The sequence below is a fragment of the Netta rufina genome (assembly GCF_964035555.1).
Source record: "Netta rufina genome assembly, chromosome: Z".
Classification (NCBI taxonomy): Eukaryota; Metazoa; Chordata; class Aves; order Anseriformes; family Anatidae; genus Netta; species Netta rufina.
In genome coordinates this window covers 16,578,771-16,606,152 of record NC_140126.1, presented here as the reverse complement: position 1 = coordinate 16,606,152, position 27,382 = coordinate 16,578,771, and the positions used below count along the sequence as shown (strand labels likewise).

General features: G+C 39.1%; 1 protein-coding gene across 4 annotated transcripts in view; it reads left to right on the top strand.

Moving 5' to 3' along the window:
• PDE4D (phosphodiesterase 4D) overlaps positions 1–27,382 on the top strand; it is a gene marked incomplete at its 5' end in the record, with an annotated part of 369,096 nt that overhangs the window by 308,100 nt on the left and 33,614 nt on the right. For 3 of the 4 annotated variants that reach the window (XM_084305637.1, XM_084305638.1, XM_084305639.1), the window contains one exon: positions 4,709–4,821. In XM_084305637.1, coding sequence (XP_084161763.1) covers positions 4,709–4,821 — 113 coding nt within the window. Of the gene's footprint in view, positions 1–1,075; positions 1,173–4,708; positions 4,822–27,382 lie in introns of those variants that run through there. The other variant, XM_084305640.1, reaches the window with a different exon arrangement.

Genomic DNA, 27,382 nt, shown 5'->3' with positions numbered 1-27,382 from the left:
GTGGAAGTTACAGCATTTTCTGTTCAGGGAGATAGAATGGTTTCCATAGCCTAAGGCTAAAGCTAGTGACATGGTGTAAATCAGTTTATTGGGAAAGCCCTACTGATCATCACAGTCTGAAAGAAGACTAGTCCTGGTCATCAACACACAGTCTGTCCATGCATGAGGCCACTGACTGGCATAAAGGATTTTTCTTCACTAGAATGGAAACTTGGAGAGATTCCTGGCATGGAAGAAAGTGAGCGTTCAGAGTGGAACCATCAAAAAAGCTTTTGAGAAAACCGCTGCAGCTGAGTTGTCTGCCCAGATGTTCACTCCAAAATCTGGTCAAGAGTATTTTGTTTTACTTGTGATTGGGGGTGGGGGGGAGGAAATATTACCAGATTTCTAGATGCTAAACAAAAAATATCCTTCATAATTTCATTTTATCAACAGTATGAGATGTGAACACTCCACAAAGAAAGCCTTTTGAGTCACAATACTTACTTCTCAGTAATACCTGAATATTTTTTTTTCAGTTGTGAAATGGGTGACTAAGAAAATGCATGCAGCTTCTGTGCTGAATCAATGCTAATATGGCTATGTAAAATAGAAGGTGCCAATGTTGACTGAAGTGTTGAAGTCACTTGAATATATAAGCCATCAGTTAAGGCTGTTAAGTACTAGCATCCTCATTTACAGAAAATAATAATAGTAATTTGAGCCACAGAACATTTTTTTTTTGAAATGATGTAGTATTAAGAGAAACTGCAGCTCTTGGCCCAGTGATTCTGTTGCTCCAAACTTCAATCTTATGCTACACGTAAAATCGTGAAGGTGGCCAGAAAACTCAGAAGATGACCAGGGTCTTGAGTCTCACAGAGAGTCTCTCTGATATTCACCTCATCTTTATTTTGAGTAGCCTAGAGGTTTCCAGGGCTTCTTCCACTTGCCAGTGTCCTCAAAAACCCATCTGGAGCATGGCACTGCTTTTCTGTGACCATACCTTGCCTCCAAGGCACTCCCATTTTAAGGCACACAATACAGTGGCCAGAGCCCTGTATTGTGTGCTTGCAGAGTCAACTCTTTTTTAGGCTCTTCACATCACATGGTCTCGACTGATGAAACAACAATGAAGAACCTGTATTACCTTTTCCTTCTGCTGTGCTAAAATTGCTTAAAGTACTGAAAAGGTTAGTGTAAGTACAATTCAGAGAAAAGAATAGTATTGCTTTTTGTCCTCTAGGAATACTAGAACACTGTATAAGAAAATCACGATGAACCATTTAATTAAGTGGACATAATTCCTAACTATTGTAATATGGTAATTTTCCCCTTTGAAAATTTTTCAACAGAAGTTGTTCCCAAAGAAGGGTGCAGATAAAAGCACAGCTATTTCTGGTGTTTCATTAGAAGTTGTGCTAAGAATCAAGTATTTTACAAAAACAGACAGTAGAACATCCTTTAAAAAAAATGCTTGTGCAGCATCAAATGCTTATGTCTGAGCTTGTTCATCTTGCTAGCCTTTGATTTTTTTTATTTATTTTTTCTATGTACCACTCTGAAAGCTACATGTGGTGGGATTGTTTGTATTAATCTGTGAACTGTGAAGAGAACGTTTGCTGTAACTTCCTTTTTTTTCTAAAAGCATACAAGAAGCAGCATGCAAATTTTAAAGCAACTGGTGTTAACCACTGTAATAAGTTACAAAAAAGCACTTTTTAAATGTCAAAAAAAACGCTGATTTACAAAAGTTAAAGCTTGGTCTGGTGCTTATGCCAGAAAACTGATCAGTGCATGAGTCCTAGTTGGGAATTTCAGGGTGCTACCCTAGAGGTAAGACAGAGGTCAGAGACAGTATTGTGAGGTGGTAACAACTGAATGGCGTATAAATATATACATATATATATATATGTATGTATGTATATATATATTAGTGCAGTGGTGATGAGGTGTTATACTTGGAAAGCTGTTAACCTAGACAACATTTTCCACCACATTGTGTAACGACAGTGTGGGCCACAATTACAGCTTCAGGACTGTTTAGAAAAGCTTCCCTTATAGTTCTCCTCTTCAGAACTGCTGGAGCAGCAGGGGATGTTTGCTTGATGAGGACTTTGTCATTGTTTAAAGTTCCTTTTATTTCCATTTAAGTTTACAGAGCTATCCTGATGGTTCTGCAGTCTGAGAGCTTGCGGGAGGTGCTGAACCCAGTAGGTCTTTCTGGTGGTATTTAGCCAAACCGCTGGCCATCAGAAGTTTCCTAAGTCAGATTGGGCAGCTGGGGTCCTCACAGGACCCCATTCCCATTCTTGAATGTGGGAGTCAGCAACAGGAGGTTGTCAGAAACATCCTCCTAAGGGTGATGGAACTTGCTTGTGGGTGTTGGATTCTGTTCTCTAATGTACACTAAGATAGTGCACAGGTGGGTAGCAGGTAAAGATTTGGAAACGTAAGGTGCTGTAGGAAATATATATCATTGCTATATGGATAACAAGAAGTTCAAGTTTGAAAATAACAGAGTGTTTTGTTACTTTTACCTAAGTATGGCATCCTGCAAGTTTATTTTGTTGTTTTCATACTTCTTGGAAAAAAACTTCACACTTTTAGTTGTGAAGTATTAGAAAGGATGATGCTTAGTTTTGAAGAAAAACATGAGTTTCCCAATACTTGATTTTCAAAAACTGCTGAAGGGCAGGCTGCAGGCTAGCAGCAACACAGCATTGCACAGATTCATTTTACCTCACTTCATTATGCATGTTATCTGCGATGAAATCATTGTAAAGGTCATCAGATAACTATGCATATGTTAACCTCCTCTTCTGCTTCATCAAAAGCATTTAACACAACACACTATTACAAACGTATTATAAACAAAGTGATTTCTATTTCTAGTATGGATCTCGATGGAACCTACAGTATGAGGTCAATACTAGCCACCTCCAATAATTAGCTGCAGTTGCCACTCTTTAAAAATAATGGATGAAGTTAGTGAGCTGTGATGCCTGCTGCATTACAGCAGGCCACAGATTCTCTTCTGATGGCTAAATAGTCTGGGAAATCCTGATTTTATTTACCAGGAGATTTTTTTTTTTTTTTTTTTTGGGGGGAGGGATGGGGATCAGATACAGTGTGCATAGTAAGCATGACATGTTTGAAACACAGTATCTACAATTCAGTGAGAATGGGTTTTGGTGACTGTCTGTAAGTGTTGTGTTTGTTGAGGTGACAGATTAATCCTGATGTGGGCAAGCACAGCAACATTTCCTTTAAGCACTTTTGCCAGTTAATCTCAATCCAAAATTGTTCTTGCTTTTTGCCTTTTGCCAAAAGAAAATGGACATTATTCAAAATTATAATTATGCAAGGTTTAACAGCTTTGAGGGAACTCAAAGGTCTGGAGCATGTGCTCTGAAATGTAAAAAGATATGAATCAGGTATCCTGGATGTTGAACAGTAAAGCAATGAGCTATTTGGTACTAGCCCATGCTAGAATTATTGTAAAAGGAGTTTTAGTTAATTTGCTTGCTGGATTTTTTGCTTGTCTGATATCTTGAAGGAAAAAAAAAAAAAAAAAAAGTTATTTTTGTGTGGAACAAATTGAGGGAGATGTTTTGGATGGGAATAACAAGCCCACAGAACAAACATTTCTCTACCATGGTGTTACATTTGCATGTAACTGATCCAGAACCATGAGTGCCAGGAGTTTCAAAACTTCATGTTTCAGATACAGCGCATGCAAAGACGGCATGTCCAGGCTAAAACGCACTGAGCTCTTGGTTCAGTACAGAGCAGCATTTTCCCTAGATATATTGAAGAAAAAAAAAAAAAAAGTCAGGCTATGTAGGTGAGATTGCACCCCTAGACACGGGATTATTTTTCTGTAATTAGTTGCATACTGATAGATCTCCTGCAGCTGATAAGGAAACGTCTTTCCCTGCGTGTGGGTCACTTCTGCAAGTTTTAGGTCAGGTGCCACAAGGCAGTCATGATCGAAATGTTACCGAGGGTCCGTTTCCTACGTGGGGTCCCCTTCCAAAACTTTTACCATCCTTGTTGTTTTTTTTTTTTTTTTCACTTAGGGCCAACATGTGTTAGATACTCTGTGCATACGTACGCACGGATACACGCGATCCGTGGGGCTTGAGCCTGCAGCACCTGAGCCCTGGCAGCTGGCTGCTCCGCTCCGGCCAGGCGCCCTTTTGGGACGGGGACGGGGCGGGGGTCCCCTCGGGCAGCCGGCACCCGTCGGCGGAGCGAGGAAAACAGGAAACGGCGCTGATTCAGAGCCCTGCCTGCGCCTCCCCGCTGCCGGGCCGGGGACCGGGGCTGCGGCTGGGGGCTGCCCCCGGGACGGGACGGGGCGGGACGGGGCGGGACAGGGCGGGACGGGGCGACCGCTGAGCGCCCGCGGAGCTCCGCGAACGGCCCCGGGAGGCGGTGCTGCGGGCGGCACACGCGTCCCCGGGACGACACGGGGCGGAGCGGGGAAGTTTGTGCTCGCTGCCCGGCACACGCCGCTGCCGCCGGCCGCAGCGCAGCGGGGGCTGCGGGCCCCGAGGGGGAGCGGAGCCGGGCGGCGGCCGGGGCAATATGAAGGAGCAGCACCCATGTGCCGGCACCGGGCAGCGGGGAGCGGGCGGCCGCGGCAGGATGGACGCGCTGCAGCTCGCTGTTAGCCCCGTGAAGCGCTTGAGGACTGAGTACGCCTTTCCCTATCTCTTCGCAGAGGAGGCCTACCAAAAGCTGGCTAGCGAGACCCTGGAGGAGCTGGACTGGTGCCTGGACCAGCTGGAGACCCTGCAGACCAGGCACTCCGTCAGCGAAATGGCCTCGAACAAGGTAGGAGCCCACGCCCGACGCATGCCAGTGGTGCGGGGATGGGGATGCCACGGTCCCATTAGCGGTCCTGGTCCCGGTTCTGGTCCCAGTCCCGGGGGTAGCCGGCGTGTCCCCGGCCGTGGGACGGCGGCACCGGGTCGGCGGAGCCCCAGGGCTGCCCGCCGAGGGGATGCGCTGCCCGAGAGGCGCACCGCGGGCAGAGAGGAAGCCTGCTGTGGTGCTCCCGAAGGGATAGCGTTGGTCATTTTAAACAGGCAGCTCTGTTCAGACCCTGGGGACAAATGGTGAAAGTGATGCGGGCGTTTGGACTTGGAAAGTTATGCCTTTTCGCTGCGTGTTGCAATGTCTAAACCAGAAGAGACTGTTTCTTACTGCTGGCGATGTTCAGTTGCTCGTTCTTCTCACACGCATCCCACTATTAACAAGAGCTCTTTCCTAGAGAAGCATGTAGAAAGTAGTGCTGTGTAGAGGTGGCAAAAGTAGTTCTCAGTTCCAGGACTGATACAGACTTAAATGTATTTGTCAGCAGTAAGGCCACCAGTTTTCCTAAGACAGTTTGGTAGGGATGAACACGCGCAACTGGCGTGCAATTATAACAGTCATGATAGATACTGAGACCCAGAGGTGTGTTCCCGAGACCAAGTGCACTTCACTTCATCAAATTTCAGAATATCCAGGGAACGTGTGCTGGGCTCTGCTGTGACTGAAAACTTTGTTTTGCAGTTTCAAGAGTTAGCATGTACAACATTCATGCATACACTTTCTTTCATGATTTTGGTTTACGAGCAACATGTAGCTGCTACATTTCTGGTGTTAATTGCTGAAGCCAAGTTAATAAGCCTGCTGTCTTGCTTCAGAATGTATTTTTTGCATTTGTCATCAACAGATATTCCAAGTATTTGTGGAGCTACATGTACAATAAGAGAGAAGAAGGTTTTAATTATAGCAAATAAATGGGCTGTTTCTTGCCTCACTTACGTCTGTAAAAGCCGCTCATGATTTGTAGTTTAGCAGCTATATTTTACAGCCCTTTTAGTTGCAATTAGGATTTTTGAAAGTCAAAAAAATGTTGAGAGTATTTTGTCTCAGCTTATGCCCTTTTAAATTCTGCTGCCTTCCTTTGATTGCCCTTACCAAACATCTGCTATTTCTTCTTGTCTGCTTTTGAGCTCATGTTCAACTCAGCCTGTGGGTAAGATGTGGATTGTTCGCACTGTAGTGTGGTTTTGTCCTGTAATAAAACCAGTTTACTTCTTTGTCATGCCTTTTGCTTCTCAAGTCTTCAGAGACTTTTGGCAGCAATTAAATCTCCATTATTAAGAGTTACCCGCTTGGCATTGCCCTATTCTCAGAACCATTTTCAGATTTTATTGCCAGTTGAAAGATCTAATTATTCAAGACATACTGGGTATGTGCCATCAAGATACAAAGTCAAGAGTTTCAGAGTTCATTTCAGCATTTTGAATCTAGTGGTAAAATTTACATTATTTTCAAAGGGAGTAAGGTCAGACCCATGCCTGGGGTCTGATCTTGCCTTACTGTGAAGTTTGAACATCTGTCAATTCCCCTATTTGTAGTGTCTCCATCACCACTGTTTCACAAGACCGGGGACAGACCTCAGGTATTTATTTGTTACCTCCCTAAAACTGGCATTTGGTATATTTTACGAACAATGAAGAATAAGATAAAAACGATTACTAATCAGTTCTACTCAAGCTCTCCCATATATACTCACATTTTTCTTAAAAGAGGGCCTATTTTTAACATACAACATGATGACTGCTTCATATCTTTAAGAAAATACAAAGGTGCTACATCTAACACTAGTTTGCTTGTATTTGTTTGAACTACTTAGAGAGTTGTTTGCTGTAGATTACAGAATAAACACTCTTCACATGTATTTATTCAAATGAAAAGGAAAATGTGATTCAGAGAAAGTTTGTCATCTTGTAATTTCAAACATAACATGCAGACCACACAGTAATGTGTGGTCTAAGACCTAGTCGTCAGAGTTAATCTGAAGGTCAGTAAGAATGATGCTGAGTTTTACATCAAAACTGGAATTTGGCGTCACAGCAATGTAGGACCTTAGTCTGCTTGATCTATCAAATATGGATGGACATGTCTAAGGCACTTAGCTGCTATGTATAATTTCATATTGCAGTATTTAGGAAGAGTCTGCTATTACTATATTGTATTGCCACTGCACAGCTTTGGAGGTCATACTCAGTCATTGAGATGTACCTTTATCCCCATTTTTGGGAAATCTTTCCACCTTGTATAAGAATCTCTGTGATGTCTTTCAGGGCTTTTTATTTTTTTTTTTTTACTGTTAAAGAAAAAAAAAGCCATTAGTCGTAACATGAACAATCTTGCATATAAATAAGTGAGCCCATGTAATAATGCAAGAAAACTCAGTGCAGAAGAATTTTACTTTTAGGTGTGAAACAGATTGTTCTAAATAATCATGGTACTCTTGAGTATGAAAACATACCCAGTTTTGAGAGACAGCACCTCATATCTTAATGTAACTGCAAACTGCAACATCTCTGTAAAGCACATATGTAAGTGGAGTTATATTAGTTTATGTTGAAGCCTGAAGAACAGAAACCATTCTCAAGGCTGAGGAAATAGAATTAAGTCCATCAGGAATATTCGAAGGTACCTAGCCCTCTATACCATGAAAAATTCCTGCAAAATCAGGTGAGAATCACGGAATCATAGAATTGTAGGGGTTGGAATCATCAAGGGATGATCCCTCAAGGGATCATTTGGTCCAACCCCCCTGCCAAAGCAGATTCAATAGAGAAAAGCATGTTCTCTAGAGAAAATCAAGAGAAGGAACGCTGTAGGTACATAACATGTTTTCTCACTATATTTTCCTTTCCCCTTATATGAGTTTCTTTAAGAAATAATTTGTCTTTTTTTTTTTTTTTTCCTTTTACCCCAGATTCTCAGCTACTTCTCTTATGTACACCCCACACTTTTTGAATATAACAACATTTTCATCCATTTTAGCTTTGCGTATTTACATGAACTTGTGTGAGATATAAGGGGTGAGCTCTGCATCATGTATGAGCTTTTGACCAACATGCAAAGGCTGCCATAGCAGTGTACAAAGTAACAGAGAAGAAACAATATGACATGTCCTGAATGCCTGAAGCAGGCCAGTTCTGATCTCTGATCCCTCTCCTGGGTGGCGAGCGGGCAGCCAGAACCACTGCATCCTAGTGGAATCCCCTTACTGCGGTGATGCTTGTGTAGGACTTGCCTTGGCATACCCCAATCCGAGCGTATTTATTTTGTTTAGATGCTTCTGGTACTCAGTTAGTAGTAATCAGTGATGTGCCAGCTCACAGCTTTGTGTGACTGAAAGTAAGGTGATACAGAGAGATGAAAAGATCCTTTTTTGTCTTCCCCCTGCTTAAAAGTGCTTGAACCAGGAGGCATGGCGCATTTTCCCCAGGGGATGAGCCCTGGCGTGTTATGACAGTAAGTGCAACCCTGAAAACTGAAAGTGTACTATGGGTCAGCTCCATGGGAAGTCAGCCACAGTGCTTGGCTGACGAAGTTATACTGGGATCACTGTAAAATCCAGAAGATGCCCCATGTCCAGCTGTCCTGGTGATAAGGAGCTTTCCAAGGGCGGAGAGGCATTGCGCATGAAGTAACAGGTGGATTAGGGCCATGATGCACCCATAGGCGTAGGTTGTTGATAAATCCCTTTTCGAAAAGATGCTGTATTTAAAAGCATTATCAGTTGTTATTACGTTATTACGATTTTTACAGTACCTTGTGCTCGCTTAAATTACCAGCTTCTGGAGTTGGTGTTATCTACAGAATCCCAGTTTTTTAACTAAAAACACAGGAAGTTTCTTGTCCTTTTACCTGTGCAGAAAACCTGTAAGATCTTTAGGCTCAGAGACTAGAAAACAAATGAGCACTTTAAATTTTGAAAATAGATGAAAATGTTTTCCATGTTTGGAGACTAATTTCTTATTTTCCATGCCATGTACTGTTAATATTGACTAATATCTGTGGACTGTGGCTCTATCATTGTTGGTGTTTTTTGTTTTGTTTTGTTATGAGTCTTTTTGTTTTTAAAGTGGTATTTATTTGAATTGAAAGAAATTAATTAGGAAATGCTTTAGCAATTTGGATCACTAAGGGTAGGATCCCAGCGCATAGTCAGTTGCCTCTATGTTCTGATTTCCAGAGATGCTAACCTGCAACAGTTTCTTACGAACTGAATTGTCAGTAGTGTCTCTGTTTTAAAACACGGTTTTTATGTGCCTACTGATTGTGCCTTGCTGATTGTGATTTCTTAACTTCAGTTTAAGTGTCTGATTCTGTATCTGGACTTGAAATTACTACTGTGACAGACAATAAATGTATATATGACAGCCAATACAAAGGTGCAGCAAACACTTTCTGCTGGACAGCACTAATTGTAGGTTAGTCAAACGTGGAGTAATACTTATAATGAAACTGATATGCAAAAGTATGTTTTCACTTCTGTAATCATGATTTTTGCAAACACCTCCAGTGCAATGCTCTGGGGGTGTCTGAGTATTTGAATTTAGACATGGAAAAAAAGCAATTTGTGTTGCTTTTGTTTCAATGTTAAGTTTGCTACAGTTTACAGCATTATTTTTTTTTTCAGGATTTGCTAGTAACTGGTCACAAACAGGAGTGTGGAAGAGGTCACTTAAGATTAATGTAAGGGTTGTGACAGAGGTTCCTTTCCTGCTATATAAACTTCCTTTCTCGAGGAAGCTTTTGTAGTTATCAAAGCTAACAATTTTTAGGTTTCATGTAGTATGACCGTGCTAATCAAAAAAAGAATTTGAAAATACTTTTTAAAAGAAGACCTTTATTATAGTTGTTCAATTTGTACACCAGTGTGTTAAAATGCTCCCAGATTAAAACAAATGTCTATTTACAAACTGTTCCTAGTGACAGACAGTATTTCAAAACCCTCTTGGAATTTTTGAGTGCTGTGAAGATGCCCAAAGTGAAGTGTTATCTACCAGCTACCTTCCAAAGACTACACTAATGTAATACTGACCGCAGATGTTAGTGGTGTTTTGGTATATGTTTATTGTCATATACCCATTACTTATGCTTAGATCATAATCCTAATGATTTTTTGTTTGTTTGTTTGTTTGTTTTAAATACAGTTTCCAAGCTGTAAACATTTAGTGTAAATGAAAGTTAGGCATGAAGGAAACAGACAACGTAATCTGCTCAGTTATTGTTCTTTTTTTCCTTTTTTTTCTTTCTTCTTTTTTTTTTTTTTTTTCACATTCTCTCATGATGGCTCCTGCCAATTTGAGCTGTTTTATAATCACATCTTCCTGCTGCTGCAAAGTATTTTTTCCTTTCCTGCTCTACAACATTAAAAGGCTCACATGGGCAACTGGGAGCCAACTAACATAATATCCAGGGAAAGAGTGAAGTTAAACTAATTACTTAGTTGAAATAATGGACTATATATACATTTCCTATCATGGTTCAAACAGAAGTTTTGTTTTACCACTGATGGGTGTCCCAGCCACAAAGGAGAGCCCCTGCTGCCTGCATCCTTGTTTTATCTTTGTCTTCTTCTGTGGAAAAGCTTGGATGGCAATTTTGTAGGAGTCTGGATGAGCTAGTACTAATAAAAATGTCTAATGTCTCTGGCTCAATCTTTTATTAATGGGCTAGTTTTTAGTGGCTTTTTTTTTTTTTTTTTGAATTGTCACTGTCAACTTTGGTGACTGGTTTGTCACCCGTTTAGAAGCTTATCTTCAGAAATTCCATTTCATATGTAGGAGTATAATTTTTCTGCAATGCTTTTTCCAAATGTGAAAGCTCAGCCAGAGTAAAATTGTATCCTCTTCTGTCATAGTCACCGATTAGAGTGACCTGTTTCCAATTAAGGGAAAGGATAATGTTATCATATCCATTTACGAGGATTTAAACATCAGTCATTCTCTTGCATTTCAGTTATGGCACATGAAAAATACATGCTGGAAATGAGTAGAAAAAAATTTGTTGCTATCATGACTAAATTGTTGCAAAGCAGACAAGACCTGTGCTTTGCTTCTCAGACATAAAGAGGGCAGATAAGCAGATGGAAAAAACTTGATGGGGTTTATTGTGTGACAGTCCTCTTATATAATGTCTGGCAATGCCATCACACTTGGCTCATTGACATGATGGTTTAATTGGCTCTTGACGTTTCTAGACCTTTCTAGGAAAATCCGAGGATTTGGTTAGCGCTTTAGAGTGCTACTTCTAATGAAGATTACAATTAAGTAAGGGGCAGCTGTTATCAAGGAAAAGCTTGTTTGTGTACAACGTAAGGAAAATTTTTATTCATCAAAGATTTCAATTTGCACAGTGACAGAGTAAAAGAATCCTGATAAAGTGTTGAACGGGAAGTTGAATTAATGCATAATTAGGCACCAGTTTTCTTGCACTTCATAATAGGAGAAAAGGAAGAGGACTGTGGAGTTAAGGAAGAACTTCCTTCCCAGATACTCTCCTGCCTTTTCATGGTCTGAAGCCAGCACACACAAATTTTAAGACCTCTGGGCTGGAGTGCTGTTCCTCTGGAGCAACCTTACTTGCTCCTATGTCAGACTACTCATGCTTCTGGAGAACAGAAAACTTGCCCTCAGGCAACTGCAGTGATGAGTGAGGTATATTTATATAAAGGAGATAGCACTTAGTTGCGTATATTGTGCAAAGATGTGCCACGGTGAAAGAATGAGATAGCAGCTGAAGCTTGTTCTCCAGCAGATGCCTTGCCCCAGCTGCCCTTATCGCTTATGAACACATCCACCTTCTCAGAAATGAGGGGATGAAATAGTGACATCATATCAGTAGTGGCTGAATCTGATAGGTGCCAATGTGTGCTGCCTCCCTAGAGGCTGTTAGATTGGTGTCAAATGAGGAAAATTCATGAAAGGCCTTGTTCCTCTGAGGACAGAAGAGGGGGTTTTGGTGTTGCAGGTCTCTTGGAGACACCTGCATCTTTGGAGATGTAGGTTTATTGCTGAGAGAGATGAAAACAAGTGTGGTGCATCGGGCTAAATGTCTGGGTTCAGAATTACCCCTTCTCCTTGTGCAGAAATGGCAAATGTTGGCCACCCCAGGATACGATGAGCAGGCACTTGTGATTTAGAAACCTGGGGGCCTAGGTTTGACCCATAATGGCAAATACAAAGAACAAAGTAGCATTTCAAGGCATTAAACAAGTCAGTAACCATTAATCTCATAGATTCCGTATGTACTTTAAGTTTTAAAAAAATAATAATTTAGCTCTGCGTCTCCTATTCCCTGCTACCTAAGAGGAGTGATGCATGTCTGAAACTTGCTATGACTTAACACTTTTCAGCTTCTTAGCTTCTTCTTGGATTGTTACATAGCTTTCCAGTAACTTATAACTTGATAATTTTTTTTTTCCATAAATATAAGCAAATGGCCCATACATGCACACAAACAGCCCTTTTTGTAGCCTCTTCAATTATAGGAAGTGCTGCAGCATGAATGGTTCTTTCATTTTAGCGTAATGGCATGGAATAATACAGATGAAATAGTATTGAGTAAATAAGTAGGACTTGATGTGAGAAAATACTTCCAACCACAACCTAGTAGAGGATTTGGAAATTATGAAGTAAAAACAAAGATATCAAGGTACCTTTTTATTGCATTTACATAAAATACAAAATGTTTCAAAGGTGTTATTTGGAAAAGGCCTCATGCACATGAATATTTCATAACTTCTTGCTTAACAATAATGGTGGAATTTATGGCTAGTGAAATATATTAGTGTCTATCTACTTGTGGCTTTTGTCAGTATTTAAAGTCTGTATTGAATTTTTTGTAGTACACTGCTGTAATCAAGGTTAGACAGTAAGATATGAAGCATTTCAGAAAGAAGTGGATGGCTTTTTATTATTTTATTTTGTTTCCAATAAAAGGCAGCTTCTGCATTCGTATAAAGTTTTGGTACTATGAATGTGGTGTGAACTGAAATGTCAATCCAGCCTCTGCATCATAAAGAAACTGCCCTAAGAAACCATCCTGATCTCTCAGTTACGTTAGCAAGGGGTTTTGTTTGGTGTCATCTACCAAAAGTTTCCACATTTAGGAGACATACCATAGAATTAAGTGTGTTACAGATGGATGTGTCCTTTAATGTGGAGAACATTTCTGTAATAGAAATGAATCCCAGTTCTAGTTTCTTGCAGCCAGTTCCCTGTGTAGCAGCAAAACTGCTTGTAAGTAAGAAAAAGCATCTTAGAAAGCAATGCTACTCATCCTGCCTTGAAACTGTGAGCAGCGTGGTGGCCAGCACCTGTGCGTTACGTTGGTTATTGCCTCTGAGCAGACCAGCTGCAGCTTCCATGTGGCTGCCCTTACCTGGCTGGTGGCAGGGCCTGGCTGTGGTGGGACATCTGAATGTCCAGCCCAGGGAGACACTGCTGTGCAAGTGCTGCCATTTGTTGGCTTTGCTTGCCCACTCCAGGTGTTGCAGGGGAGCTGCACTGGTGATAATATCTGCCATGAATCACAAGCAGTGGAGCAGCAGTGCATCAAGCTGGTGTGCAGGGCCTGTTTACGAGATTATCTGCAAATAAAATTTAAACAGCTAGCTTTTTCTGTTAATTAAGTTGTAAGCCACTAATATATGATCAGCTAATGAAATTGAGCTGACTGACCACTTCTATCAAATTCCTCAACAAGAGAGTGTTTAACTAAACATGCTCTTGCCATTGCTGTGGGAAAGGGTGCTGGCTTATTGATGCATTTTTGTTATTGGCTTTAGATGGGGAGGCAAAGCAAAAGGACAAAGGGAAGTTAAACTGGAAGCAGACCTTTCAGATAAATTTGATTGATTTGCATCTTTTGGTATAACAGACAAATGTCTGAGTTGCAATTAATATGCAAGTGTAGTTTTGCATAGTAATGGCCCATCTTTCCCAGTTCAAGATGGTTTCTAAATTATACAAAAAGTATGGAAGCAGCTTATGGATGTACTTAAAACAGCCCAGAACACATAACTACAATTTCTGAAATAGCATTTCACCTGTGAAACAGCACAGGTCTTTTTCATCTACTTATCCTGAAAGTTAGCTTTAAAAAAAATTGCCTATGCTATGCTACAGTGATATTCCATGGCATGTATGTCACTGTGTTCGTAGATGAGAAGTATTTCTGTTTTGCAGGTTTGGGAACTGAGATGGAATGATTAAGATGTGTTTATAGCTGTCATAGTCACTGACTGACTGAAAGTATCTTTCGGAGCTGCTTGCTTTGACAGTTATGTGCTCAGTCATGCTGTCCGGATGGAGTGTCCATATGGCACAGCCCAGCAGCAGGATTTCACTGAGCACACATCCACACAGACATTGTTTTCCAGTTAGAAAGATCACTTATTAGTGTGTTTTCAGAACATCAGAATGCAATCCACTCTCATCAACACTAGATGTTGGCAAAGTGTTAATGAGGCAGCAATTATTTTAATGTGTACTAGTCTAGGCTGGTTTTGAAGCTTCTCCATTACTCTCCCTCACTAATTTAGTATGTGTTAATGGTATTTTTTGCCTGCATACATTCATAAGCACCATATATTAACTAGAAACATTATCATTTTTCCCAAAAACTTGTCTTTTTGAAGAAATCTACAAGCAATTTATTCAAAATCCTGTAAAGATACTAGAACAAAAGCAGAGTTAACTTTAATCTGGTATAGATTACAGGAAAATTATAGTTAGCTGCAAATCATAATCGTTCTGCTATATCAGTAATATTCCTCTGATACATTAGCTCAGCAGTATTTTTTGATGGATAGAAAGATACTGAGCTTCTTAAATGTATTATTTTATATGATTGAAAGGACCTGTTCAAGTAAGAGTTAACATATTTAAACCAGGCTGTCTGACCTTGTTGTGGCCAAGGTTGACTGTAGAGCCTTAATGTGATAATTTTACCCAGAATCTCAGACAACCTTATGCTGCCAGCTGAAATAGTAGCATTGCTTTCCTAAACTGCTTTTGGCATTTTGGAATGAACAGTTGTAACAAAGATGTCTTTTCTAATAGGCAAGAACAACATGACTAACTATTGGTATTTTGTATTTTATTTCAATTTTGTGTACCAGAAATCAAGTTTAAAGTGGAGACCACTGACCTTCCCTTGAAGTGATAAGGTGGAATTTAATCATGAAATGCCTTTATCTTGTACGCTGATACCAGTCAAAAGATTCATGAAGGCAGCACTGCACCAATTTGTAATGAAAACGCTATTTTAATTGCTAGAAATTAAGGAGCCAAATATTCTTTCTTACTTTTTCTCAAGGTACCATTACATAAATGCTCTATAAAATGTAAACTAAAAGGTAGCTCACCATGAAGTGTTTCTTATATGCATAAACAATGATTTTCATAATACATCAGCCACCCACTGCATCTTGAAAGGGTGGTCTAAATGAACAGTGATTTTCACTAAGTGAAGATATGATTCATGTGTACTTGCTGACCCAGGGAAGCAGTCATTAGATTTCAGAGCTGGTTTCTACAAAGAAAGGGTAAACACCCAAGCTGGCGTTTTGGCTGTGCTCTTTAGAGGACTTTCTTACAAACTTCATCCTAGGGACACTGGAAAAGTGGTGTAACTCCAATAGAAAAGAATGGCAAAGAGAAGGCATAATAGGGGTTAGTGTAGAACTAAAGAAATAGCAAGATATTGGTGTTTCAACAATAGAGCAAGGAAGAATTTGAAGAACAGAAACAACTGAAAAGCAGGCTGCCAAATAGGTATTGTGGACTTGAGCATATCTGATCATGTTTTAATGAAAAATGGGCACAAAAGACTAGAAAGTAGACTTTTTCATGCATTCAGTCTTCAGAGCTGTATTTTCTGTGCTTGAAATTTGCCGAACTTTATTGGGGCTGTCATAAATAATGATAAATACAAGGAATATTTGAATATGTTTATATATTTTAAAACTTTTTTTTTTTTGAGAAGAAAGGTTTGATTTGCCGTATGCTTCTGTACATGGTCTGAAGGATGATACTGGCTTAATTACCCCTAGGCTTGCAGATGGTTCATGTTCTTCAGTATGTCAGCAGTATTACCATTCTTTGGCTATTTAAGTGCTTAGTTACTGTTGAGAAACTTTATTTGCCACAAACATACCATCGGTGACTTAGTTTCCTACCATAGAGTGGGTGTGAACCCTGATGCATTAGAACTGATAGGTGGGTGGTATGAGACTTACTATACCTTTGGTTTTGGCTATGTTTTCCCTATGCACAAATTGACCTCCCCTCCAAGTACACACGAAGCAACGAAAATGTTTTCAGTACCCATAGAATCTCATAGATATTCAGTATCTCATAGGATCTCTCATTTAAGCTGGAAAAGACCATCAAGATCACCAAGTCCAACGATCAACCTAACACTACCTAGTCCACTGCTAAACCACGTCCCTAAGTGCCACTTCTCAAATACCTCCAGGGATGGCAACTCCACCAATTCCCTGGGCACTCCATTCCAATGTCTAACCATTCTGTCTGTGAAGAAACTCGTCCTGGTATCTGATCTAACCTTCACTTGCACAACTTGAGGCTGTGTCCTCATGTCCAACCACTTGTCACCTGAGAGAAGAGACTGACACCCACCTTGCTACAATCTCCTTTCAGGGAGCTGTAGAGAGCAATTAGGTCTCTCCTCAGCCTCCTCTTCTCCAAACTATACAGCCTCAGTTCCCTCCCCTATTGTAGCTAAGAGGAATGAAAATAAGTTACAAAATATTAAATTGACATTTAAAGTTAATGAGGATCAGATTTTTACTGTGCTCTTGTTATGTGAATTAAAATGCTTGCGTCTCTGATGCTGAGTAGCAGCATCTGAGAACCAGGCAGAAGGACAGGTGTTTGAGATCTTGCAAAATGCCTTATTTATTTTGCTTTCAAAACACGTATCTCCCTATGATTCTCCCTTTTCAGCCTTAGCTGAGCTGTGTTCAATGTTTGCCACCGAAAGGGCTTTTCCGGCCAAACCTGTGCTCAGTATTTGTAGGCTGTTTAATGTTTCTTGAGGCGGCCCTGGAGCACAGCTCTGCAGTGAGCATGCTCGGATTCCTCAGCATCTCTGTCCCCTGCTGCATTTTGATCGCCTCAGCAGCTGCTGCGAGCACACACTGCGCTGATGCAGGCACCATAATAGGAAGCACCTAGGCCTGTCATAAACAAACAGGGCTGGGGAAAAAAAAAAAAGAAAAAAAAAAAGTGCAAGCCCTGACGTATGGCGTGGCCATAGCAACAAGCAGAGATGAGGCTGCCATTTTGGAGTACAGGCAGGCTGGTGTGGCTCAACAGAAAGTATCTGGCTGGATTTACAAAGCTGTTCTGTATGTGCACATCAGACAGAGGTTTTATGAAACACACTATTTGCAAGAAGACAGCTTGCAAACAAACAAACAAAAACAGAAAATAAGTATATAAGGGTGTCTTTGAGTTAAATTATTTTTCACTTGCAATGAAAATTTTAGCTGGAAAAATCTCTAAGCATATTTACTCCTGAGAAATGGTGATGAGTTATTTGACAAATCATAGAATATCTCTGTGGATGCAAAAACTTTAAAGCCCAGAGCTGATATTTCTCAGTAAAATGACTGTATATTTCTTATACTATGAAGCATGGGCAAAGTTTTGTATGTCTGAATACTGGACCAAGGTAAGATTGCATTTGATAATTTGGGAATTAGTTGTGTTGGTTGTTTTTTTTTTTTTTTTTTTTCCTATTTTACTAGCATCAGTAAAACATGTGCATTTCCTAGTTGGGTGGGAGTGGATTTGCTGCAGTTCTTTTTGGTTGCTGCTGAAATGGTTTCAGAAGCTTTATCATAGGTGAGCTCCTCACCATGCAGATAATGCAGTTGGTTGATATGTAGTCAGTGCTTGGGATTTCTAGGACAGCTTTTAGTATATCCCTTCATACGGAGCTTTTTTTTTTTTTTTTTTTTAATGGAATGACTAGATTTTAACTGCAAGAAGATAAAAATGCACTGGAAAACTTCTGCTGAAACAAGTCTTAGTAGCACTTGGGAGCTAAAACTTAATGCTTTTCTTTCGTCGTCAGAGACATACATCTGTCTTTGTTTCACAGTTTCAGGTACATGAAAGATCAATTGGTTATAGGACTGATATAAAAATAAAACTGCTGTTGAGATAAAGTAGAAGTGCAGATAGAAGAAAGCAATTATACTGAGATTGTGAGAATATTTTTTTCCTTTCCAGGTAGCTATTATTCCTGTGCTCGTGCCTTTTTTAGATATTTCAGATTTGGTATAAATAGAGGCATGCTGATGTATGTAGAGGGTTTTTTGTTTGTTTTTCTGCTTTCTTTCTTTCTTTCTTTCTTTCTTTCTTTCTTTCTTTCTTTCTTTCTTTCTTTCTTTCTTTCTTTCTTTCTTTCTTTCTTTCTTTCTTTCTTTCTTTTTTTTTTTCCAATTAATACATGAACTTGAACAATTTCATGGTCATAGGAAACTGAAGTTGACTGACAGACTTAAGTAGGGGATGAGAGGACAAGTTTGGGTCTTAAATCTTACTTCCACTCTGTAATTTAATTAGTAAGCATCTGAGTATGAAACTGCACCTTAATTGCTGCTTGAAGGAGGAGTTGGGGGGGTTGGGGAGGGGAGGGATGTTTCTGTTTTCTTTTTTGGTTTCTTTCCCAGTGCCTTGGCTGTTGTGAAATAACACACTCTGCACAAACCTACACAGTTTGTGCTTTCACCCGCTTCCTGCCCTGCAATGCTCTCTTGCCTTTGGGGACACATGTAACATTGTTGAGAAGTGAGCGGTGCTCCAAGCCTGCCCGTTATCTGCTGTGTGCTTGTGTCACAGGGGTAGTTGGTGGCACTGATGAGATCTGTTGTGTCCCATCCCTTTCCATTGTCAGAGGACTTCAAGCCTGTTTGCAAACTCAGACAAATAGTTCAGCTTTGCTTCTCATCCTTTTGTTTTTGGAAGATTTTCTAATCAAGACTGGAAGTTTATATATTTTTACTATTATTTTAAAGTGAGATGATGAATACAACGGTAAGCTGACCAGCACACAAGGCAAGTGTTTGTTTCTAGTCAGCAGAGTATGTGGTGTGCTTACGGTGGACTGTACAACATTGGGAATTCACATTACCTAATGTATGCTGGGGAAAAAAAAATACAGAAGCATATTTGTTTTTTAAAGCTAGGAACATACTTTTTACACATGCATTAGTAACTTAAGCAGTTATTAATAGAACAGGCATATCAACCTCATGAAGTGAATATGAACATTAACTTTACTATCCATTAAAGTTATCAAATGCTACATTATAACTATTTTTTTTTTTAAGGAATTTGCATCAGACAAGAAATCAGCTCCCTAATTAACTATATGGTCATATGCAGATGAACTATGCTTATTTTTTTTCTCTGTTTTGGAGCCTGAGCAAAAGCACTGGGGGCTGGAAGATGGCACCAGAGCATTGCCTTCCATGTCCCATGGCATTTGAGTTTATTCAGATTCAGCTAGAACTTGATCTAGTGCCTGCTGGAGCTGATGAGCATCTTTATATTGGCTCCACCAGGCTTTCGGGTTGAGCCCCAGTTTTATATAGCATCATATTTATCAAAGAGCTGATAGAATCAACTGTTGAGCTTTGGAAAGCTGGAGGAACAATGTCTTTTTTTTTTTTATTTGTTTTTTATTTTATTTTATTTTTTTTTCAGAAGAGGAGTCTTTTTTACTGCTTCTGTATGTTTTAATGGTTCTGCATGATTTAGAGAAATGCACTGGTGCTTGTGTGAGTCCCCACATACATGCATAGACAAGGTGTCCCCAGTGTTTCATGTGCTGCTTAGGGCTTTCCAGCTGCTCTGAACATTGTATGTGAATCTAAATGGTCAAAAAGCAGCCAGATTTTCCCAGCTTTTTTTTTTTTTTTTTTTTAAATAAGAATTCAAGACAAATATGAAGAAGATGCCAAATCTGTGCAAAGCTTATTGGTTTTGTTTGGTATTAAGATGCTTTTCAAATTGTGGATGACTTTTATAGAGATTTGAAAATAACAGTTTAAGCAGGTTGAAATATGAAAGATGCCTTGTTTCTCGATATCTAGTAATAATGAAAGGTTAATAGTTAATCTTTTTTTTGAATAGTGTCTATTTAGTACCTATTTGACAGCTTAGTCAGAGAATATACCCCAATACCCTGTGTACTTTCTTTCATTAGTGAAGCTCTATCAGTTTCCAGTATGTGATGCTTTTTCATTATTTTCGGTCTGCATTTGGCTTCTAACCTTGCGTGAATGAAAGGATTCAATACAATTTAGTGTTCAGAAAAGGTCAGTGATGGTGGATTAACATTGATTAAGCAGGTCTTATATTTCAAATCAAATTAATTTCCTTAGATGCGATGCTATGCTGTAGAAGCTCATAAGTGGCCTAAATTATCAAAGCAAAGCAAATTAATTAATTAATGATATAAATGTTACATTTATTAATTATAAAATATTCACTTATTTAAAAAAACATGAGTAAAAACAGTGTTTACAGAGGTTGATTATGGCAAGGGTTTGTAGTACATGCTGAGTATTGCTAAATATAAGCTGCATTTGAGCATTTTGAAAGGAAATATTGATTTAGCTTTAAAATTGTTTCCTTGTAATTACTAATTTATTGGCACTGTGTTGACCTAGGAACACTCTACAGTAACATTACTGGAGGTTGAGTACATTGACATAGGGGGTAAACTGATACCTATTTTCTTCTATTTTATCTGTATCTGATCTCTATATTCCATCCTGTTTTATTATTCTTTGAAAAGTTAGCTTAAAAATACTGTCTGCATTCGAACAATCAGTTGTGAATAATGCAAAGATGTTGTTAAAAAAAATTGGAGGATTCACTTAAGGGTACATTTCACCTGAGACCCAGTTCTGCAAAGGTGCAAATATCTATTCCCTTACATATTATGTGACTTCAAGAGATAATCTTGGTGCTTTTGGTTGGAAATGGATCTAACACAAAGGTGAAATTCCCTCAGGTGAGAGGGCTTGTGCAAAATCCTTTAAACAGGAACAATGCTTTGATTAGACTGTATTAGGCCAGTAGGTGTAGTCTTTGTTCTTCAATGGCTCTGTGCAGCTACCTTAAACAGCAATTAGTGCAAAAGTGGCTACATGTGGGAGAATACACGCTTGTAGACTGTGGGCTCAGAGATGATGAGATGACAACCAGCACCTGTCTGGAAGGTACATCAGCTATGGAACATGGGAGTGAACCTGAGCTACTATCCCCAGCCTCTCAATACTGAGTGAGTTAGGAAGGAACAGATGTTTGCAGGATAAATTGACACTTAAGTCTACATTCACTGAAGAACCAGGAGTCCCATTGCATCGCCTGACCCCCAGCCATTTTTCCTGATGCTTTTGGTGAGCATGATTTCCAAGAGCACTTTCTCCTGAGTAAGTACAATCTTTTGTCTAATCCTGGCTATATTACAAGTGATGAGCTATACAGAAACTCCAGTAGATGAAGGTGAAAGATGGTAACAGTTGTTGCATGGCTGAGATGCAGCTGAGGCAGCCTGGGCACTCTTCCACTTTGATCCAGTGCATGCTTTAAATAGGGTTGCCGAAACCAAACAAACCCGTCCATGTTTTCAAGGAGAAGTGTTCCCTGTCAGATGTGGATGTGTCACTGTTGACAGAGCTCTTCCTTCCCAGCACTTGGCTAATGCCTCCCCAGCGTGTCCTGATCTGAACCCTATAAATCTCAGGGCAAATATGCAAACATCCACAGCTAGCAAGCGGTGCATCAGATGACAGATTAGTGTGGTTGCTCCATGTAACAGAGAGGAACGTCACTGAGCTCTGCAAGCACAACATGAGAAGTTGGTGCCCCAAAACTTGGATCCTATATGGAAGATATGAGACAATTTATGGGCATCAATGTACAAGGGAATAAGGAAACAGTTCCATGAATATATCATGAGCTTCCTCATACAAGTACTGAGGTTTTTCTGTAAGAGGGCTTGGAAACACACAGGTAGTAAGTATGCAATTTGGGAAATTATAAAGCTGCCTCTGGCCTGGTTTTATTATCTTGTCTTCATCTCTCTTTCATGTATACCAGTAAACCCAACCTCGCAGTACACCTGACTGGGGAACTGGAAACCACTTGTGTTTTGTGTTTGCTTAATTTGACCTAGGGTCACTTGGGTGCAGTTTTAACTTTAAAAAAACAAAACAAAAACAAACAAACAAAACCACTACATTTTTGTGTGTTTCACTGTATGAATGAGTCAAGAGTATAGTGGTTAAGACTGGTTATTTGTCCTGTTCTGGACTGATAGATCTTACTATTTTTGTGAATCTGTGTGGTGGTTTACAATCTGCATCTACTCATAGCCTCATAGCATGTAGTCTAAATACATAATCAAACAAAAGATACAATGGACATGGTGGAACGAATTTTTGTTGGTTAATGCCCCTCACTGATCTTTTTCCTTCAAAGAACAATGACACCATCAAATGCACTTTAGTTAACAGTATATAAGCCACACTTTAATGAGAGCTGGAGCCTGAACCAACAAAACTGCATGAAACAACTTGCAGCCTGCTTTCAAAATGTTGATATCTGCTGGGAGCTTGCTAAGGCGTGTATATATCAGAGCCATGATGAGCTTGTTTCCGTGTTAGTCTAAATTTGCGGTCCACAGTTCTCTGCTTTTCTCTGGAATTTTACTGGGTTTTGGTTTTGGTTTTCATAATGTGGCTTGTACCTTCTGTCAGGTTTTATTATTATTATTATTACTATTATTATTTATTATTATTAAACTGAATAATAGTATTTATAAGGATAGAAAATAATTTTGGTTCATGTTTGGTTTTCATTTATATTAAAAATAGAAAAAAAAAACATTTGATTTATTTTTTGCCTTTTCACAAGAAGAGCATGTATGTTAAGTAGGACTGTAGCTTTAAAAAATATTTAAAAACTTGTTTGTTTTAGTATGAAATGGCTACTATTCAACAAGATTTCTGATGAACTGTTAGAGCATGTGCTTGGCCAGGTCTACAGTAGGAACACCTCATTAAAGTAAGAATGTCACGTTACAGCAGAAGAGAGATGAACACAGCCATACCACCGAAGCTGGTTTTTGTACTTACATAGCAAGCCAGTTTTCTGTATGAAATAGGCACTCACTATAAAGCTCTTTGTTTTGGTATAGCTGTATCAGTTTTAGGATGCATATGCCATCACAGCTCAATGAGTTAGAAATCACTGTTCCTTGCACATTTGAATTCTTGTCTGCAAGAGTGCATAATGTGGCTACAAGCTTCTTTTGTAGCTATGCTACAGCAGATATCTATGGGATAGGTACACATGCATGTGCACACAAAATATATAATATATGTATAACATATGTGAGTTACTCAGGTGTTCTGCATTTAATGTTCTTTTTATTACAGACCTTTTTATTAGTCTGAATTGACACTTGTGACAGGAAAACAAAACAAAAAAACAAGGGAAGACAAAACGGGAAATTGCAAAAGTTTCTGAGGTTTGCATAAGATCTTTGAAATGCTCAAGGAGTAAGTGCAGTGTTCTTGTTTGTTACTGGTCGCAAGCTGGAATCTTCTACTTTTTCACCTATTATGTTTGTCAGATGTGGCTGACTGTTAGGCATGTGTTAACTAGAGGTGAGGTAGAAAGAGGAGATAAACTTGGTCTGATGTGTTTAAAGCCAAATCCTGTCAATTCACTGTGAAGAGATCGGTTAGAATTCTCTAAAATATATATTCTAGGAAAAGGAAAATATTGTTTTCTTTTAACAATATTTAAATGACAAAATACTGGTTTGCCAAGTGCTTTGATGTTAGAAGAAACTACTTTATTATTCCCCCAGTTTGAATGCCTTTATGGATTCATCACAAGTTGTCCTGGGAAAAGATTAAACTTTACTATAAGGAATGTGTTCCTATCCCATAACACAAATATCCTTATGAGGCGTTATACAGAAGCAGCTTGTAAATCTAAATTCCAAATAAGCAGTTTTTAAAAAAAAAAAAAAAGGCTGCTGCCATTACTGTAGTTTGGATAACATATTACAAGTTCTAGGAATTCCTGTGCTGCAGGGCAGGAACAGTTAGTTGGAGCTATGAACAACAATATCTCCATGGCACAATTTCTTGTTAACAGCAGTGCTCCTCCAGCAAAGGTATCACATAATTTTAGAGACATTATTGAAGCCTTATGGCTTCACAGTACCTCTGCTATGTTTACTCTTCATGTCTTCAGTGTTTTTGGACTCAAAGTCTCTGCCCAGCTGCAGTGAAGTAAGCATTTAAAGGAAGTGCATATACTAGATCACAGCGGTCTCTTGAGTCCAATTATTTTTTCTTCTTTGCTTTTTGTGAAGCTTCTTTGTAAAGTGCCTATAGCCTAGTATGTGCCCTGGGGCTCTGCATACAAAACCTGCCATTTCTATCTACTCGTTGCCATGAAAATGTGTGCTTGTCTGGGGCTGCACTTTGGGAATGGGGCAATGGGTATCAATATGCTTGGAAAATGTCCTCATTCAAAGCATGACAAAGAAATGGCAACTCAATGAAATGCAAAACATGGTATAAGCCAAATCCTGCAGCTGTATCTGAGGCTGATATTTCCGCCTTGTTTTGTCCCTGTGTTTTGCATGGTGCAGGTGGAGAGACAGGATTCTTCTCTGGTTGCAGATAAAAAGAATTGAAGCTTATAGCAGTGCTCTATCAGTACAGTACGGCTGTAGCTTTAAATATACATGTGTGCATGTGTATATATATATTAAAAGTATGGTGGTCTGGTTATAGTCACTGCAAAGACATGAATGGATATATAATGGATATATATATTAAAAAAAAATATATATATATATAAAAAGAATTGAGGTGAGAGACCTGAAGTGTAGTATAATAGTGTAACCTGCCCAAAGGCACTCTCTAACAGAGAAAGGACAGAAAGATGTGACTAAAATTGACCTGCTGTGCCGTCCATGGATGCAGTTTTAATGAAGTCTTCTTACCTTTTCATTTTGTCCCATGTCTGGTTTATTTTGTACTTGCTTTTATTTTCATTTTGGGAATTGTTACAGATGTTACACTGTCCCCTACAAGTTACCGTACATATGGTTTACATAATCCAAGTGTTAAGGGAAGGGAAGTATTTTTTTTTTCCTTTTTATTTATGATAGATTTTTGGATCTGTTCTTCCAAGAAAAGACTCCTCCTAAAAGGAGTATACACCCATTCCAAATTTTTAAGCTTCACTTGAGTATTATTCATGATTTCCTTTCCTGCATGGTTAGAAGGCCAGAGAATGGGTCTTCTATGGAGCATGAAACTATTTGATGCTGAGATATGGTTGTGGTAAAGCCTGAGCTGGTCATAGAAGAGGACTTTCGGGGAGAGTCCTTAAGTCATCTGTCTTGATCCTTTAACTGCAGCTGGCCAGGAATTTTTCAGTCAAGCAGGGAGGACAAATGGGAAGAGAAGAGCCAATCTTAAAGAGCCTATAGATGGACTTTTATTTTTTTCTTTCCCAGCTGGGGAATTTGCATTACTGGTTTACAGCAGGCTTTTGTTCCCAATGGTAGTTAAGCAGAAATATTGGCCAAAAGACTAGGTGCCGTCTTTGGGGGGGCAGGGGGGGGAGGAAGACCATAAATACAGTTTTTGTCTTCCTGAAATCTTTCAAGAGAGATTTTAATTACACCCTCAAAAGGAGGGTCCTCAAAGGAGAACTTTGTTATAATAGCACGGTAAGCATGATAATGCCATTTAATGTCAACAGGAGTTGTTGTGATAGATACAAAAAATAGATTTAAGAGAAGGTAAATGGCAAAATTTACATTTGCCATTCTTGTATGGGAATTCAGAGGGTTTCAGCACCAGTGTTGACTGCAGATGCAGAACTGTTTCCATAAACAATTGTGCATTTTAAAGGCTCAGAGAGAGTTTTAATTTATCTGCTTTCCAAAGATGAGATGTATAGCTTTTAAACTTTCTTTTTCATTTTTAAGGTCGTTTGTTACTGCTTTAACATCACCTAGCAATTCCTTTATATCAATAGCTACAATCAGAAGTACATGTTTAAACTAGTATTAATATGACTTTGTGTTTGTTTTGCTTTTAGTGATAATTAATTTCTATTGTACTTTTCCAACCAAACTGTAGGTTCTATCAAATACAGGAATTAAGTGAAGCAAACAGACTGCTGTCAGGGTATGTTAAAGGAATGAATTATTATAAAAGAGTCTGGGCTGGGTCCCTCCTGCGGTATTTTGTAGCTTTCTCTGGTGCTGTTTTTTGAAAGGTTTGTTTAAGATTGTTCACTGCAAAGCTGGTTGTCATGGAGGAGAAACAGAAAGAGAAGCACACCATTAAAATGCCTAGCATAAATAAGATGTATATCAGGTGAAGATTTAAAACAAAAAAAACCATAGTCTGCTCAAAGGTCCCTGAGCTCATGTCTGAGCATACATTTGATTTGTGTGTGTGTCATTTATAACTAGAGAGAGATCCTTTGAGCAAAACAAGCTGGTGTCTGTTGAGAAATATGCAGATATGATGCATTAACTGCATTTCAACTAACATTGCAGTAATTTAAGAAAAAAATAAAATTGCTTAAAACGTAGGATATTTGTTTGAGGCATATCCAGACCTAAAGTATAACTAACTGCCCTGTTGGTTCTCAGCTTTGGCTGTTATAATGCAGAAATATATAATATTTATAACAGTAGCTGTGGATACATGAAAACAAAAAGGTTTTGTGTGTTTGTGATGTGATACATATATCCAAGTAAAGGTAAAGGATTTTATTTTGATATTGTGTTTTAGGGAAAAACTTCAAAAGCTGTCTATATCCACATCAGATGGTGTTCACAGTAATAATTTAATGGACGAAAATACTGGATTGTGGTTACATGTTCAATTCAGTTGGTTACAGAGCAGGATAGAGAGATAACATCCTGAGCTATTCATCACTGCTTCTGCCAGGAGGTATCGCCCCCTCAACTCTGCTTTTATAACTGCAAGTGTAATCACATCCCGATCCACTTTTTCTCTGATCTAAATTAGCTTTTAAGAGTAGCTTTTGTGTAACTTGAATCATTTTGACAGCACTGTATTTGAGGGGGGAAGTAAATATATAACAAAATATTGTAAACTGGAAAATACATGTAGAAATTAAATTCAATATACAGAAGGGGTTTTTTTAGCTCTGTTATAGTCTTAGTGTTCCCTGTCATTGTTTAGAACAATTCCTGGAAGAACGCTGTAGGTGAATATCACGTCCTAAAGATTGATATAAGTCCTCAAAGCATGGGCTGAAATAGGGTGTAATTTATGTTGCTTGTGCAATTGCTCTGGAGTGTCTATTGAAAATACTGCAATTGTAGAGCATACATCTTAAGACCCTGGTTTAATGTGGTTGAAAATTGGACAAATATGTGAGATTTCTTCTCTAGTAAAGTGCAA